Here is a 19,216-nt window from a genome sequence, read left to right as displayed (position 1 = left end):
TAACCTGTCAAGGCGACCGCGGTGGCAGCATGGTTCCATTTTTATCACTTGTCACTATGCCCGTCACTTTCGCGCTTACATACTTGTCAGAACGTGACAGGCTTGGTGACAAATGATAAAGAGCCGACCATCTTAAGATTCATATACTAGCCGTGTCTTATCCAACCTCGACATTGGCAGAATCATCAACACCTTGATGGAGCCATAACACGAAAAATTGATTGATTGAGCCCTACTGGCAAGCGACAAACGTCCCACACACCGGCCGCGGACACAATTTTAGTACTAAAGTAAAAAAAACTATGCTATAAGCCATGCAGCTAATAGAGTATCAATAAAAAAAAAATATATAGGACATTATTACACAAATTGGCTAAGTCCCACAGTAAGCTCAATAAGGCTTGTGTTGAGGGTACTTAGACAACGATATATATAAATATTTATAAATACTTAAATACATAGAAAACTTGAACCAAACTCATCAAAGAGAATCAAACTTGTTATTATCATGGAACAGTTATGTGGAATGACTATTATAAAAACATACTGTCAATCACAAAAACTCAAGAAAATATCAAGTATAAAATTAAAAAGTAAGTTAGGTAATCACTACACGTTGTCGTTTTGCCTCTACGAAGCATTTTCGCTACACACCGGGAAATCCATGTTATCGGCTACGGCGTAGCGCTACGACCATAGCTCAGCGGTGAATGTGTTAAAGATAATAATGAACCTATTGAACACCAAGAACCCTTGATAGGTGTACCCGTGGCATCAATAATGTGTAAGTGTTATGGCTACACTAACAGTCACCTTCAGGCTATCAAATATGAACCTTCTATACGGACGTTTATGTAGTCATTTGCAATAATATAGGTACGGACTGAATATACACCGTGTTTTTTTTTATTTGCGTTAATTTCGAGGGTGCATTCCTGAGCTTAAATTAAGTTACTTTCTCAAAGACACTGATATTTTAATTAACTCCATTTCGGAGATAATCAATCATTATTTTTTATCTTATAAGGCCCTTACGAGCGTATACACTTGCCTTAGGGCCTGTTTACTTATTGATTAGTGTTTAGTGCTAGTTCATACATTTGCTACTAAACGTACGTACTATCTCGGACGATCGATGTTAGAAATGACATTGATATGTCACAGTTTTCAATTGTTTGGTTGAGTTAAATGTAATTCCCGTGTTACAACAACGCTATATGCAACATTTAGTTACTTTTTATAAAAATAAAAATAGTAAAAAAAAACAAAAAAATTTTTTTTTTTGAAAATTAACTAGGTATGCCATTTAGTTTCCTTAAACGTACTTACCGATACCCCGAAGTTACCGGAATTCAATAAAAACACGGTGTATATGTCATACTAAGCAACTTTTACTATGGGACCAATAGTCCATAGAAAATTCCCAAGTCAATGTCAAGGTCAGCTAAAATGTAGGAAATGAAACGATTTCTGCGTTGGTCCCATACAGGGTTGCCATCCGTCCGGGTTTCCCTGGATTTGTCCTAGTTTAGAGGGCGTCCGGGGTGCGTCCGGGAAGGACTTCATTTGTAGTACGGGTTTAAAAAAATAAAGCCTTAGGCCGCCCGCGACACACGCACAACCTGTTTAAAAAAACCTGTTGACATGTCCGGGTTCTGGACTCTAAAATCCGGGGTTTTCACGCGTCTTGTCCTGGTTTCCAAATTTTAGAGATGGCAACCCTAGTCCCATAGTAAAATTATTACAGGTGACTAAATTATTTGCTAGTTTGTACTAATGACGTTGGCGTGACCGTGACTTTTGGATATAAATGGCGGTCAAAAGGTTCGTTTATTTATACAGAACAATTTTAGTACTATATTTCATTTATATTAAAACAGAATGGTCCCCCAATGTGTATTATATTTTGTACTGCACCAGGCAGATTATTTTAAAAGTGTAACTTATCTATCAATTAACTTTTACCCTTTTACTGGCATGTGCAGACTCTTCCCCAAAAGTGATTTCTTCCAGTTCACGCTTTGCGGAGTTTCTTCTCTCGACATTACTGTCCATGTTCTCTTTGCCCTTAGTTTTTTTGCCTTTACCCTTGCCCTTTGGCCCTTTGGGGTAATATTCCTCTATTTTGTGGCTGTCTTCCCCTGCAATAATGGTGAAAATACAACATTAGCAGAGTCCACACAGAGTGAACACACGCGCGAGGCAATTTCCTCACGCACAAAACGGCCAGTGTAGACGTGCCTCGGCCGAGGCGGCGTGCGCGTTTTCCTCGCCCGTGCACGTCTACACTGGCCGTTTTGTGCGTGAGGAAATTGCCTCGTGCGTATGATCGCTCTGTCTGGACACGCCTAATCAGGGATCGGAACCGGTTTTTCTCAAAAACTTCAAAATAACCATATATTTATTTATATTTTATTTAGATAGCCTAATGACAAATAAAATAATAAAGCACGAAAAAATACCGTTTTTGTTCCCATACAAAAAATACTGGTTTCCGATCCCGGACAATAATATTGAATTAATATAATATTGAAGAAATCGGAACTTAAAATAGAATTACATAAGGTTCAAATTTCTACAATTTCAGATCTCGAGTTATCAACTTCTTCCCGTGTCAAGTTATCAACTTATTGCTGTGTACAGAATTACTATATGTGATAAGCACAAATATTTGTACCTGAAGTATCAAATATCAAATATCAAACATTTATTCAGCAAATAGGCCACAGGGGCACTTTTACATGTCCATTTTTACAAACAATAAATTAAAAAAAAAAAACAATTACAAATATCGAATCTATGAAATAATAAATACTTTATTAGAGATGTATACTGTCTCTAAATGTCAAATTACACAAAAAAAACTATGATAAAAAAATAAAACCATAAAATACTAAAATTCTTTAGAGATGTATAAGTCTCTAAGTGTCAGAGATAAAATATAAAAATATATATTAAATTATCCTAAGAGATGTAGAGGGTCGCCAAGGCTTGAATTCTTATATAAATAATTAAAAGACAAAAAAATTAAAACAGACAAGAACCGAATGAAGTGTCTCACGTTAATGTCACTCAAAAGTAAAGTTACATACTTTAACATAACCTGTACCCCGCGTAAGCTTAAACAGACCGGTCTCCACAAACAGCACCCGTTCACGAGTATGACGTGTATCTCAGCCATCGCCTCCCTCAACCTTCATTCGGGAAAGTGGCGACCCGATCAACGACGCCACCGTAAGTAAAGACTTTTAAGCGAGCATGACATGTTCAAGCTGCCGGGTTGTACTAATATAAATATAATAAAAAAAATTGTGAGATACAACATTTGTGCTTGTAAGTTACATTAAAGACGGAATAGCGCCACATAAACGCGACTACATATTATTCATAAGGAGTGCCTACCTATAAAACTAAATTATAAATTTAAATTGACTTAGAGATGTATAGGTCTCTAAGTGTCCAAATCATTAAAATAGGTATTAAAATAAAATGAAATTTAAAATAAAATAAAATTTAAAATAAAATAAAATTTTAAAATAAAATAAAATCTTAGAGCTGTATAAGGTCTCTAAGTGTCCAAAACTAAAATAATACAATCAAACGAGAACATGATGTTCTCTTGTGTCAGTTCTACTGGACGCTAGTATGGTTATTTCACAGGAAGAAAACGAAAACACTATTACTGACATTTTTATCATACTATCAAGATCAAGAAGAAGTATGTTTTCTGTAAGAATTCTACAGCCGTGATCTTACAAAATCAAATATGTAAATAATATAACGTACTCTGCATGTATTAGTGCAGTTATCAGCCATAATCTTATGTGTTAATTTAATGTTTTATATTTTCCTATAGATATAGGCAATTACTGTGACCTATAATTTTTATTACTAATAAATTGATTATGATTATGATTATGATTATGATTATATTAGTATGCATATATAATTTCATCACCTAGTAGCCATAGTACATAACGTTGCTTAGGTTGGATTGTCACCAAAAATTAATTAAATATTTTTACATACCTGTTAAGGGCTCCAATTCAATAGTTTCATCCAGTTCTTTGTTTATCGGTTTCTCCTCAACCTTATGACCCTCATCTGAGTCTACAATTGGTTTCGGAGCCTCCGGCTTAGAACTTGATGCTTAAAAGGCACAAAATATTTATACTTTAAAATAAGCAAGAATATATATGGGCAGATATTCTTTGGTATTTTCAGTGGAATAAAATAAACAAGGTCAACTATGTTTTTGCACTTGCAGTAAAGAAAAGAATATATTGATTGATTGATGTTTCTTAAAGAATAGCTGGTTTGACTGGTAATTTATTTAAGTTTTATATTTAGGGGAGCCCTCCAAACTACTTCTAATGTCATATTTATATTTTCTGTGAAACAGATTCATTTATTCTACAATTTCTGAACCATTTAACAGCAGGGTATTTATCACTAAAAGATTCCTTTAAATAGTTTTACTAATATGCCTACCTTCAGCACCTTCATCCTCATTATCAGAGCCCCGAGCAGGTTCTTTGCATATGAAGAAATTAGTGATGGGTTTCTGCCATTTAGGGGTCTCCCGTGGACACACCGAATTGCCACCACCGCCGCCGCCGCTGCGTCCCGCCCGATCACTGCTGCCTGCACACGCACAATACCCATGTAACCTCATACTTCTAAAAACGGCAATATTTTGTAAATAAACAAATTTCGACTAACCTGAAGATCCTGACGAGCTAGCAGGTATCGCTACGCTACATCTTGCTTTACTACTTTTACCTGACGCCACTATAACAAAACAGATTTCATTGTAAGTATCATAGTATAATAATTGTAAGAAAACTGGCAGAAACTAAGCAGAGTAAAGTTGTACCTTTAGCGCCGGCAGATGCTTTTGTTCTCGCCATGTTTCAAGCAATAGTAGGAAATTAGATAGAAAATCAATATATTAAATAGTAAATAACTTTTATAAACAATGTATCAATCCATTAGCCTTCAATTAAATTCTATAAATATTAATAAAAGTTAAGACACAACTGACATTAGAAAAGGCGCCAAAAGCCGGTATGTTTGAGATCATTTTTTAAACACGTCCAAAGACAATATCTAACTAGCCTTCTGAATTGATTTTGACGAATTTTACTGTATGAATAATATCCCAATATTCCTGAAATAAATAAATCGGTGGCATTGCGAAGACTTTATTTAAGTGGTAAGTAATAACGCGATAAAGTTTCGCAAGTTTTTCTCGTAAACCAATATCAACAATACGGACATCAACGTCAATCAACCCTTTAAAAAAAAAAAACTTGTGTACCCTTCATGGATTTTTCGAAACCTTTTTCATGATAATTATTTCGGTTAAATTGAATAGCTGGAGCTTTTATCATTGAAATATCCTTAATATAGATACGTGATGGTGCCCGTGTTACTAACGTCGTACAATTATAACATTAACGGCTAATTTACTATGTGAGTTTATCAGTTTATATTATAACCAAACTTTCAATAGGATCGGGGGATATCATTATCAACTAGGTTTTATTAGAAATCCTAATTTGTAATTCAACTCCTACAGCTTGATAAAGCATTGGAGAACTCCATTCCAACACAGAATTTTATAAACAAAAACCGACATTACGATGGTTGTACGACTGTAACATAAAACTCTTATCGAAAACATCAGTCAGTAAACGTTTAATAATTAATTCTGCAAACGTAATGCGTAATGTAACAGGATCCGTGTGTTATTTAAAGAATTTGTCCAAGCAGTAATTTTAATTAGGACACAGTGAGTATATCGGATATCGTCGAGTTCGAATGTCGAATGTTAAGCAATTGAGGACACTTTCGCTATCGCTGCTGTGTTTACTAAACTGTTGTGAGCGGTGAGCGTAAGTACAACCTTTTTGCTATGAGGATTAGTGTTAAGTAATATTCTTGTACTAGTATTATTGAGTGTTGTAATTTCATTTAAAACTGTTTACACTATTAACCTCTTGTTTGTTTATTATGATAAGGATCTTGATCGAATTTTGAGTAATCTTTTGCATTTTTTTCGAGAACGGTTTTTTCTGCACTATGCAGCACAGTGAAGTTAGAACCCTTGATTTTTGATCATCACACACAGTATGAAGTATGAAATGTTATTGATTTTTTTATTGTGTTGGGAAACATACAGTCTCAATAACACATATATCTTAATAATAAGAAAATAAAACATTTGCTGAAACAGTTTTCACTTGTTTATACAATAAAAGTGTACTGAAATAGTCATGCATGTGATTAAAGGTATAATAAAAGACTAAAAACTACTATCTTGGCGGGTCCACACTGAGTGAGCATTCATGCCCGGGCAAGGAAAACACACTCGGTGCCTCGGCCAAGGCACATCTACACTGGCCGTTTTGTGCGTGAGGAAATTGCCTCGCGCGTATGCTCGCTCTGTATGGACCTTCTAAGATTAAAAACCTTACCATTTTATACTTGACATTACTGGATTTATAGTTTTAAAACGAATACGGGACTTAATCACGTAAACTTACGTTTATTATATGAACGAAAATTGTGTTGGTTTAAATCAAAATTCCCACTGACAGTACTTATTACTAGTGTTAAGTAACAAGTACAAAATCTAAAGCACAATGAACATTACTGTCTTAGGTATTTTGACTAGTTCTATGTTATCTGTATTGTTCCTTTCTAATTAATTCATTGCATTCCTTTTTAATTATATTTTACAAGATTTTGGAAGAAAGAAGATGTGCTTTCAGCACAAAATGTGAACCAGTTTAAAAATAAATTAGACAAGCACATTATATCTACTACTCGTTCATGATAACTATCTTTATGAATATTGGATACAGGTCATATCAGTTGTCAAGCTGCCTGCCTGCTTATTAAATAATAATAATAATAAAATAAAATCAATTCTATTGTGTAATACTATTGATTAAAATTAGAATGCCAGGTTTTCTTGTATGGTGGGCCACTAGATATTAACTGTAATGTACAATACCTACATTCAAACTATTCTTTTGAAAAAACTTCAGAGTTCCACAGGTATCCCGTTTTCTGCACTATTTCAAGCCTATAAAAATACTCGCAATAGCTCCTTGGTAAAGTTAAAAAAAAAAATTTATTTTGACAGCTAAAAGCAATGGCGGACGACATAGACATTGAAGAGCATGATGTGCTGGACAGTCTGCGCCGGCGCCATGAACAGCCTGACCCTTCTATCGTCAAGTCTGAGCCTCTGGAGATTGAGTATGAAGGTATTACTAGAATTTGTCTAAGGTAACTTCTTCACAGACATTGCAGCTATAAAGTAAGTAAGTATACACTATATACATTATACTATCATAGAAGAGAGAGAGCTTGGCTTGACTCTATATAGGGTTGCCATCTCTTAAATTTGGAAACCAGGACAAGTCGCGTGAAAACTCCGGATTTTAGAGTCCAGAACCCGGACATGTCAACAGGTTTTTTTAAACAGGTTGTGCTTGTGTCGCGGGAGGCCTAAGACTTTAAATTTATAAACCCGGACTACAAATGAAGTCCCTCCCCGGACACCCTCTAAACTAGGACAAAGCCGGGGAAACCCGGACGGATGGCAACCCTAACTATATAGTTCATTTCCCCAAAGCTGGAAGGTAACATGGCAAAAAACGTTGTCACAATTACATACTTTGTATATTAAGGAATGATTATTTCGGCGGACCCTAATCTGTTAAACAAAAGGTATTGTTTTCTTTATGCAGCGACTACTTCTGCTACTCCTAAAAACGTCGTCATAAGCGAACGGAAGAAGCTGTTTAAATGCTAATTTTACCAATATGTTGGATAGCTATGGTGACAAACAAAAAGAATAAATGTATCGGGACCATACGAAGAGTCACGTGACTGTGACGATACATTATTTAATTTCCGATTGGCGTTTTCTATCAACGCTTAGCATATTAGCTAGACCCCCAGGTCCAGGTATCAAGCATTCTTGATACGCTCAATAACCACTTGTACCGAAGATTTAAGAAGTAAAGAGATTTATAACGAAGCATAATTTCAATGAGTCTCGTTTCTCGTTGTCTCCAACTGTCCCCCGCCACATCATTGAGGGCGTGGCCAGACAACCAACTCACGCGCTGTGATTGGACAAACCGCGCGGAGTAAGAGACGAGAACGGCGACACTAGAGAGGCACAAGTCGATAAAGTTACAACAGCTATCGATATTTTATATGTTATAAAAGTAATAATTGTCATTGACTTAATTTATATTGCTTTTAATATTTGACCTTATTTGCGAGTTAAGATTTTTTAGGTATAAGTAAGGTATATTTAGTCGATTCATAAAATGCCTTTTAGGATAACGACGGCCGATGAAGACGATGGCGATGGTTGAGGCAATATTCAGGGTCTGCATTTAGCTATGTGTAGTTATTAGTATATTAGTACTATTAGTAGTAGTTAGTATTTTCCTATGCATGTTTCAATCACTTAATCTATTAATGTATAGTTGTAGTTAATAATGTAGTGTAAAAAGCCTCGAACTGTTTGAGTGTTGTTGCACACCTGTTATTGGTGCATAGATATTATACGTGGCCACTATACTTGTTACTTTGCTAGCTTTGTTTATGTACTGTTGGTGTGTCTTATAAAATAAAATAAAAATAAAAAAATAAAATTACTTTCTTTAAACCATTGTAGGTAATGGGTAGGTAAGTCATACGCAATGCAACGCCTGTTCAGTACGTTTCCAAGCATACAAGTTTCAGAATTTATATTGTCATAACGCATTGCATATGTTGCTATGCGCTTAATGCCCCGTTCATTTTTCACGGTAAATGCGCTTTGCGCTTAAGGCGTTTTTATCGTGGCCCCCTAAGAATCTTCTTAAGCAAGTTTTACTGTAAATTTGATGTATCATATCTTTGAGAGTGAAAGGTTCTGTTGGCAAATCAAATCTAATATGTGGGGGGACCGAGCTTTGATGTAGTGTAGGGACGCCTGGCTGGAAACAGGCGGGCTGTCGATCGCGTATTGCGTTCATTCAACCCAAAGCTTTACTCAGAAAACAAAAAAAAAACTAAAAATGCGCGTTTTCTCAGAGATACGACCTAGCTAGCTCGATTTTTCAGCCCCCGAAAACACACATACAGTATGTGCCGGCCGGCAGGGCCGGATTTAGGGGAGGGCAACCGGGGCTACTGCCCCGGGCCTCCACAAAAGAGGGGCCCCCCACAATAGAGAATTCGGTAAATTTACCATTTTATTTGGAAAAAAACTAGGGCCAGGGGGCCTCCACTCCTTTATTGCCCGAGGCCTCCAGACCTCTAAATCCGGCATTGCACATACTTATAGCAAATTTCATCTAAATCGTTAAAGTCATTTCGTTTGTCTTAATGGTATACCTTTAAACGAGGTTTAAAGGTAACATAAGATTACAAAAAAACCTGGCGGGCTCAAAACGAAACTACCCTTGATATTCCAATTCTAAGATAATGAATTGTTGGTTTGTTACGTAGAAATAAAGTATTATTTCCATTCCGGTAAAAACTTCATTTAAATTAATACGTGTTTTTGGGATTTAAAGCGTTCCAACAGCTATACATGGATTTTCAGAGAGGCTAATTCAATAGGAGGCATGTCTACACTGGCCGGTTTGTGCGTGAGGAAATTGCCTCGCGCGTATGCTCGCTCTGTGTGGACCCGCCTAATGAAATCTTGAAAGATCAAATTAGTAAACTGTATTTTAAGGAATAATAGCAATTTCATTTTTGTTTCAGACCCAAATTATGAAGACCCCAACTACGACCACCACCAACAGTGGGACTGGGACAAAGATAAAGTGGAAATAAAGATAGAACCACATACAGACGAAGAGTTTCGATTCGGCAAAATTATACTCGGCAGCAAACCGACCCAGCTACCCGAGGAAAATGACCAGGAAACTCCTGGCGGCAGCCAAGTTAGCGAGGAGGAATATAATTACAATATGTCACTAGTTTTAGACGATTGGGGTCCTGTTTTAGACAGAAGTGATTGCTATTGCAAAATATGTGAAATCCTTTTTGCTACAGTCAACGCATTAGACGCCCATAAAATGATCGCCCATTCCTTCCTTGTAGCCACGGATAAACAGCCAAGCCCGGAAAGAAATAAGGCATTCAAAAGCACAGCCAAACCTAGTAATGTAGTAAGTAATGATAACACTTGTAGAATATGTCATTTCCAATTCAAAGGGACTGTTGGCAAATCAAATCTATTAAGACACTACAAAAATATCCATCGGGTTGATCCAAAAACCGTAAACACCAGTGACTTTAAAAGTTGGAGGATTTGCAACCATTGCAATTTATATTTTCCGAATGATACTTCTTTAGTGAAACACTTGTATGAATTGTTGCCTTTAAATAATAAAACTCCGACTAAAGATGATAAAAGGAATGTTGGACAGGCGGTGATACCCAAACCGGTGTCAAATGTTGTCAGAAATATTCCTAAAGCAGTCAAATCTACAACTAGTAAGACTTCAAATGTTTCACTTGTTAACTCTCCAAATAAAAAAGAGGTAACATCAGTGACTCCTATGCCAAACCGAATTATATTAGGATCTAAACCTATGGCAGTTAAAAGTGAAAATATTAATGAAACTGACGACCCAAACAAAAGAACATGTGAAAGGGAAAAGAAATTTAATTCGGAAAACCAGAAGCAGCCTAATAAGATCAAGTTGACAGATACAAAAGTTAGGTACAAATGTCTCTTATGTAATGAAATTTTCACAACTGAGTATGGAGTAAAGAAACACAGGAAAAAACATCCATCCAGGATGAAAAGGAAACGCATTTTCGTCAAATTAGTCAACAAAATAAACAAAGTCATAGTGAATCCTCACTTGAAGAAAGAACCTGTTAAAGTGAAGCCAAACTTGATAAAGAAAGAAACACAAGTGTATCCATCAAAGGCTATCGTTAAAAAAGCTGTTGTTGAAGAAGACAAAGGTATAATAGTTTCCAAATCAACTTTGTTTAAATGCAATAGATGTTCCGTTCATTTTTTGACTTGCACTGGGGCTTGCCAACACTCCATAGTGTGTGAGACATCTTCCAACATCCGGGACTGGGCCTGCCCGCTGTGCCAGCGAGTCTTCAAGAATGCAGAAAAAGCTGCGCACGAGTATCAACACAAAATGTTAAAAGCCCACACGTTTAAAGTGTATGTAGTGTATTTAGAAATGATCGTCCGGATCCTTTGCCAGTGTCCAAATTGCTTCGTCTGTTTTGAAGAAGACAAATTCTGGAGACATGTCAACGGTGGATGCAATGACACGGCTTCTTATTATTGCAATGAATGTAGATTGCCAATTGACATCCACTCAAAGGCCAATCATGATAGCAAACATAAGCAGGGAGACTTCACCCGGGATGACTTTATTAAGATCGATTATGTTTCTTCCAAGCCCGTAGGTGTTCCAAAGAAAATCGAAACTGAAGCCATTGAAGAAATAAGAAGCCCCGTGAAAGTAAAGGTTGAGAGCGGGACGCCGAGAAAGGGACTGAAACGAAAATTGGAGTTGCCAGCGGTCCCACCCAAAAAAAGGAAGGGGCCTACGCATGAACTCATTTTGTATTATTGTCAATTTTGCAAGGCATATTTGGGGAACAAATCTGATATACACATAAGTGGGAGCTGTAAAACGAGACAAAAAGGAAGACGAGGGTTATGTAAAAGTTGTGGAATATACTTTAGACAATCATATTACTTGAAGCACATGTCCTTGCACGTTAAAAACCCCAATCTAACTATTGCCGACATCACTTTCTTTAAGTTGGCAGATTTGAAGAAGACAAAGCCAGTGCAGGTACTCCATCCGTGCAAGGCATGCAAAGTGCACTTCTTGACTAAGTCAGTCCAACGTGTTCACAAGTGCGAAGAAACAGCCAGCACCACCTGTCAGATATGTCAAAAGAAAATAGAGATAGATCTGTTCGATGCACACATGCGAATACATAACTATGTTATCCCCCGTGAGATTAAAAGTGTCAGTGATATGTTACAGATGCCAAGTAAGTCTCAAAATGACACAAAGTCACCAGTCACACAAAAGTTAACCAAAAAAGAGACTAAATCACCTCTAACCAAGTTACCAGATTTGCTTATGAAATACCAGTCGCTGACTGCTCTGTGGAATATCCTCTACCTCTGCGCTATTTGCGACACGTTTACAGATTCCTACGATAAAGTCGTAGAGCACTGTCAAAACCACCTCACCAACATGGAGAACTATGGAGTGCTCATAATGAAATGCGAGAAATGCGACATGAAATTCGACAGTGAATGTTACAAGCGGCATTTAGAACTGCACGCCGATAACAAGATAAGCAAGAAAACCTTCCAGATCTTGAAATACGAGCATTACAACCTGTTCTCGGATAAGTGGTTTGACTTTATTAAGTTGCCGGAAGAGCAGAAGTCACAGATTGTCAGCCGGAGTATATACGGTGGGAATAGGTGCGTGAAAATGAAGCTGATCCAGCAAGGACCCCCGGAATACACCCTGTATAAATGCGAGAAGTGTCAGAACTGTGTGGTTGCGGACACTATAGTGTACCACGTCAAACTCGCCAACTGCTGTAAGGCTCACAAAGTCCCGTGCTCCGTGTGTGACATGACTTTTGCCATCAGACGCGATTGTGAAGAACATGAAAGGATCCATGAGACAACTGGTCTCGGACTACAATCCTTCAGAATTGTCTCTTTCAACGACGCGAATGATGCCGAAGCTAATATAACGATCATGTCGTATGACAATGAAAACCATGGAAGTAAGAGTAAGATATCATTTACAGATGACGAAATTGCACCTAAAACTCCTAAGCTGAGTCAGAATAGTGCCCCTCTTAAATCGTTTGTGTTTTATAAGTGTGCAGAATGTCAGACGTGTATTGCCCATATGAGAAATTTTCCGAAACATGCGTGCAATAGCTTACCTAAGAGACAATGTCCCTTATGTGGAATCTTGCATAGTGCAAAGCAATTTTCAAAGCATCAAAACCTACATAAGAAGTTCTCGTTTTCGAGAAAGAATGTGATAACAAAAACTATCAATAAAGATGGAAAAGTAATTAATATTAAAAAACAAACTCCAGAGAAGAAACAAAAAAATATAAACAATACACAAAATCAAACAAACGATAATACAGATCAAAGACCGAAACTGTATAAATGCTTCTGTGGTTTACATTTCACATCACTGACAGCTATTGAGAGGCATTACAAATCTAAAAATTGCAGCACTGTTATACGGGAGAAATGCAGCCAATGCAATTTGGTCTTCGACCCCATCGAGGTCGTGAACCATCTTTGCAAGCACCACGCCCAAAACCAAGCCAAAACATTCAACATTATCACGCCGAATAAAAAGACTTTGTACAAATGTGGTTTATGTCACGTTCTTTTCTACCACAAGACGGCAGCTTTCCCTCATAAAGCCAAATGCACTGGGAATTTCTGTGGGAAGAAATGTGACAAGTGCGGCCTGGCCTTCGACGCCACCAGCCTGGCCACACACATGGTCGACCACGAGCGCAACAATAAGCTTAGAACCGACTGCTACGTAATAGTTAAAATTCCTGATGAGACAATTCCTGAAATTGAAAAAGGACTACATCCGAAAATTCTTTATAAGTGCAAGTCCTGCGACCTTCATTTCTTAAGACGAAGTAGTGCTCGAAATCATATAACGAAGCGTACCGACTGCGGCACTACAGTAACGGAGACTTGCAAGATATGTAAACGTAAGTTCCCGGCTAAATCCATATTGAGACACGTGGCGTGGCAGCATAAGAAACTGAAGATCAAGGAATTTAACGTTAGAGAACTCATTTTTGGTGTTAACAGTAAATTTCCTAATGTCGTTCAAAAAAAAGAAATGGTAAAACCCACAGTAAATAAAGAAGAAGTGGTGATCCCGCAAAAATTGCCACTAGCAGTGACATTATACAGGTGCGTAAAGTGCATGTTGCTTTTCACCGATGAAAGTAGCCTGCTAACGCACCTTGAAGACAGGTGTAGTAAGGAGCTAACTGATGAATGTGAGGAATGCAATGTTAAATTCGCTTCTAAAAATATCAGGGATCATAATAGACAACATGGTCCCGGGCTGGCTTTATCCATGACTATCGTAGAAGATGTACAGGCACCTCAAATCCCTGACAAGGAAACAGAAAGAAAATTAAGCCCAACTCCATTAGATCCAAAGGAACATCCAGTCTACAAATGCACAGTCTGCAATTTGCATTACGTAAACAGGAATACACTAACGAAACATGAATGTAAACCTACCGAGGCTTTCAAATGTGAAGTGTGTGATCTTGCCTTCACCAAAAAGAGTCTATTTCGTCACAAGCCAATCCATGAGAAACATAATATCAAAAAAGAAGATGTCGTCATTTTAACGTTGGCTGATCTTTTCAAAATACCTGAAAGTTCTGACAATATTATAACAGAAACTCGAGATGACCAAAGTCCACATCCTCCACCCCCGAAGAATCATATACTAGATAGATATGATAATAAACTGTACAAATGCACAGTTTGCAATATTCATTACCTAACCCAGGCCAGTCTTGAAAAACATAAAGAATGTATTCCTGACGCCGGTACGAAATGCGAAGTATGTGACATTGCTTTCACCAGTTACAGTCTGAAACGTCACATATTAATTCACGAGAAATACAATTTCCAAAAAGAAGATTTTGTTATTTTAACTCTGACTGATTTAGACCCCAGTTGGATTAAACGCAGGGTACAGAACAAACAAGAAGTTGAGGAAAACACATCTTTAGATTCTAGTTCTATACCAGAATCTAAAGAAGTACTTGAGTCTGCAGAAAAGATTGAACCTGACAAAGCTCAACAAGGAGAACCGAAGGAAGACACTCACGCTTCAAATATCACACACATGTTATACAAATGTGCTGAATGCAATGTATACTTTAATAGACGAATAACATGCCACAAACATATCGTGAATCACACTCCGTTAGACCCCAAAAAATACATCGAGTGCAAACTCTGTGGTTTCCAATTCACCTTAATGGGTTTGCCGGCTCACATTAAGAAAAACCACGCAAATTCATTTAATTTACATGAAGTGCTAGTAGAAGAATACAAACCTAACGATATCAAAACGCACGAAACGTATTACGCTAGCGAAAAAGATCAGTCTACATTGGTAAGCACGAGTGAGGATGTAAAGAACGATTCTAATATAAGAAAAGAAAATGATTGTGAGGTTTCAAGCTGTAACGAAATAGCGGAGAATGTTGACTCTTCAGATAACAGTAGTAAACAAGATAATATAGATATAGATATTACAGGCAAAAGTCGAAGCAGCAATGATTTGGAAGAAATTACAGAACCTAATTCAAGTAACATTAATGAAATAATTGATTCATCAGATAATGGTACAATGATGAATACAGATATTGCTGATGATAAAACTAAAGTAAATGATCGAGTTAGCAACAATTTTGAAGACATTACTGAACCTAATCCAAATAGTGATGGACGAGTCGAATCTTCTCCCAATAACAGCACACAAGTAAATGTAGATGCTGAAGATAAGACAAAAGTGATTGGTCAAGATAGTAATTATAAAGAAATCAATGAATCGAACTCGAAAGAAGACAAAAGTAATAGTTGACTCATCGGAAAAAATAGCATACTTGTTAATACAGATGATAACACAAAAATAAATAATCAAATTAATGACGATTCAAATGAAATAGCTGAACCTATTTCATGATGGTAATTAAAAAAAAACGTTATGCACACTGCACATATTGATTCCGTGTGGTTTGGCAGGACACTTGAATCACACTAGTTTCGAGTGATTATTAATGATGTCTAAATAAAAAGACTGAACGTTTTTTTAAGATTTTTTTTAATAAAATTAATAATTACCTCATCGAGTTTTCAAAAGTATAAATAAATATTCTGTTTTATTTTTATTAATTTACTATTTCACAATACCCTCTACCCCAGAGACCTATACAGGTGTAAAAAAAATTGTTGCCATCCGTTTAACCTTTTCGGCGCCTTGTCAAACACAAAAGCTGTCACTCGGACGCCACGTCACCGAAGTGTCAAAACTGAAATTGAGCTTGATGCATATTCATGTAGGTCTATGTTGCTCTGTGGTCTGTGACGGATTAATCCGTCTTCGGCGTTGAAACTACGGTGCGGATATATCCGTCATTGTTATATGTTTATGAAAAAGTATAAAAAAGTAGTTTTTTTTACATTCTGTATTACCTATAGAAAGGTCTCCCATTCCATTTTAAATATTTATTTTGACAAATCAAAACCGCATTTCCCTTGGTAAGGTTTGATATGTGGCCGGCTAGAGGATACTGTGAACACTGTATTTATTCACTTTCTCACGACCTTGTTCGTATAAAGGTGTTGTATATGATCATGAGTTACAACGCGAGTTTCATTTTTTTTTAAATCTAAAATAAGAAGTTTAGGTTAAGTGATTGTTTACAGAATCAGTAATGCTTTTAATTTAAAAAATGAAGCGGTGTCGATTTTTTTATACAAACTTTATTCGGTTTTCTGACGACGGTGAGTGAAAAGCACTAATCTTAGCAGTTTTTGACCGCCAAAGACGTCTAATGACGCGCGCGGCTGCAGCCCAATATCAACCTTCGTGAATACCGACAAGGTTCACGATGACGCGCCACGTACGGTAGGAGTTGCCTTCAAAAAAAGGGACAAATAAAAGTATTCCTGCGTTCCAAGAAATAATCTGTACCCCTAGTGTAAATTTATTCGATGGCTTAACGTGACGTACGCGTTTGCGGTAAGTCTCATTTTGTATGGGATTTTGAGTTTCCAAAACGTTCCGCTTGGCGCGCTAAATCCCATACTAAATGAGACTTAACGCAAATCGAAATCGAATAAATGTACACTAGGGGCTATGATGTTATGTGTATTTGTTTATCCGTGATTCTCTATAAACCAGATTTCAGAATGACTTCTGCTGCTCTGCTAGTCAGATTTTGATACCGATCACATAAGATCACTTTTCTCACTTTTATTGCTAGTGTTTGAAGTGTTATGAAATTAAGAATAATTCTAGTTTTTAATACATTGTTGATTACTATGAGTATTGATAAATGTAATTTAAGTATGCTGTTTGTTAATTGTTTAATAAACGGATGATTTTCCTTTTTGTGTTTGATTGACAGCCAATACTTATAATATCGTCGAATCGAGGCTCAAAATTAGTAGTCGCAGCAGGTAACGAAGTAAAATACACCTAGATATCATATATATATAGATAGATAGATATTTTGATATCGCATAGATATCAAAATTTATGAATGAGCGCTATCTCGCCAGCAAACTGCGACCGCAGTTTGGCGAGGAATAAAGTGGTGTCACAAGAGGGGAATCAAGTGGTACCTTTATGATAAATAAATAAAAAAATAAGAATCACAAGTACCTAGCCACCGCCATGCTGGCTTTGGGTCCAGTGTGAAGGCGTCCACTGTGACTGTCAGAACGTCCACTATAATAAGCCGTTATCAAAATAGGTACTGGGCGGCTACCGGGAAAATCGAAATTCGTCAATTGCGGGCATTTATCTCTGTCACTCTAATGGCGTCTTACTAAGAGTAAAAGAGAGATCCCCGCAATTTGCGAATTTCGGTTTTCGCGGTAGGCCCCCTGTATTTAACCTTTTCGACGCCGTGTCAAACACAAAAGCTATCATTCGGACGCCACGCCACATTCGGGAGTGTCAAAACTGAATTTGAACTTGATGCATATGCACGTAGGTCTATGTTGATCTATGGTCTGTGACGGATTAATCCGTCTTCGGGGTTAGAAGAAAATAAAAAGATTTTGGTACAAGCTTTCGTCGCTGACTGTACTTTTCTTTCCACAGGCAACTAATACTCGTCGAGACAATTTTAAAAACCCCAAAAAAAGCTAGTAAAAATAAATTCAGTTTGATATTTTTATTAGAATCAAAAAGTGTGCTTAAGTTACAACGCGTGTGCTTTACAGAGAATTAGTATCTTACTATCACAAGTATGTTCATCTTTCTACTTAATTTTACATACGGTCACTGTATACATCAAATAGATATACATAGTTCGTTTATTTGGCATTAGAAAAAGTTTTTGGCAAAAATTAAATTTTTGGTACAAGCTTTTATCGCTGACTGTACTTTTCTTTCCACAGGCAACTAATACTGATCGAGCCAATTCTATAAACCCCGAACACAATTAGGTTGCGTTGTTTTATCACAGAGTTCCTATGGCCTCATGTCTCCATCATCAGATCAGCTCGACCACGCCATACCATACCATACCATACCATTACCATACTATTAAATAAATATAAATAAATAAATATTGTAGGACATTATTACACAAATTGACTAAGTCCCACAGTAAGCTCAATAAGGCTTGTGTTGAGGGTACATAGACAACGATATATATAATATATAAATACTTAAATACATAGAAAACACCCATGACTCAGAAACAAATATCCATGCTCATCACACGAATAAATGCCCTTACCAGGATTTGAACCCGGGACCATCAGCTTCGTAGGCAGGGTCACTACCCACTAGGCCAAACCGGTCGTCGAACTATTGCACCATAATATTGCATTGTCACATTTGTCACCCGACTCACATATGTATGCAAATTTTCAGCTCAATCGGAAACCGGGAAGTGGATCAAATTTAACTTGCAAGATTTGATTACAGACCGACAGACAGACAACGGAACAGGTGAAACTAAATAAAAGCTTGTAAAGTTCTAATAATCTTGACATGTCTTATTTTTGAAAAACGCATAAAAATCAGTAAATATTACTTATGAAAACAAAACAATCGTATATGATTTATAATATTCCGTCACATATATTTCAAGTGTTTTTCAATAAAAAATCACGTCAAAATAGCTTAAGTATCTTCTTTCTAATGTTAAAAAAACGGACTATAATAACGGCGAAAGTGGCCAAATATATCGGGACACATCCTTATTTCTATGCTACAGTCGCGATCAGATACATCGGAGCGGCCGAGGTGCTCACACCATATCTGAACACGCACTTTAACGCCTTGACCGCAGTGAGTGAGAACGCAGCCCAATGGGTAAAGAACCTAGATATAAATCTGTAAAAATA

At 36.9% G+C, this 19,216-nt stretch overlaps 2 protein-coding genes across 3 annotated transcripts; one reads left to right on the top strand and one right to left on the bottom strand.

Moving 5' to 3' along the window:
• Window positions 1-1,811: 1,811 nt before the first annotated feature.
• LOC133532629 (PCNA-associated factor-like) lies at window positions 1,812-5,158 on the bottom strand. The gene is made up of 5 exons (XM_061871385.1): window positions 4,877-5,158; window positions 4,723-4,791; window positions 4,492-4,644; window positions 4,030-4,149; window positions 1,812-2,141 (listed from the first exon to the last, which is right to left on the bottom strand). Exons 1-5 carry the CDS (start codon window positions 4,908-4,910, stop codon window positions 1,951-1,953), a joined length of 567 nt encoding a protein of 188 aa, XP_061727369.1. The 5' UTR covers window positions 4,911-5,158; the 3' UTR covers window positions 1,812-1,950.
• Window positions 5,159-5,316: 158 nt separating this feature from the next.
• On the top strand, window positions 5,317-17,239 carry LOC133532627 (uncharacterized). Of its 2 annotated transcripts, none has more exons than XM_061871381.1 (3): window positions 5,317-5,475; window positions 7,154-7,277; window positions 9,787-17,239. In XM_061871381.1, the coding sequence occupies exons 2-3, from the start codon at window positions 7,163-7,165 to the stop codon at window positions 15,708-15,710; spliced, it is 6,039 nt and encodes a 2,012-aa protein (XP_061727365.1). In that variant the 5' UTR covers window positions 5,317-5,475; window positions 7,154-7,162; the 3' UTR covers window positions 15,711-17,239. The 2 variants fall into 2 exon arrangements, with proteins under 2 accessions (XP_061727365.1, XP_061727366.1); XM_061871382.1 differs by having other exon boundaries at window positions 5,319-5,475; window positions 9,802-17,239.
• Window positions 17,240-19,216: the final 1,977 nt, after the last annotated feature.

Source organism: Cydia pomonella, chromosome 27 (assembly GCF_033807575.1).
Source record: "Cydia pomonella isolate Wapato2018A chromosome 27, ilCydPomo1, whole genome shotgun sequence".
In the NCBI taxonomy this organism is placed as follows: Eukaryota; Metazoa; Arthropoda; class Insecta; order Lepidoptera; family Tortricidae; genus Cydia; species Cydia pomonella.
Note: the sequence above shows the minus strand (reverse complement) of the source record. Positions and strands in the feature narration are given on the sequence as shown.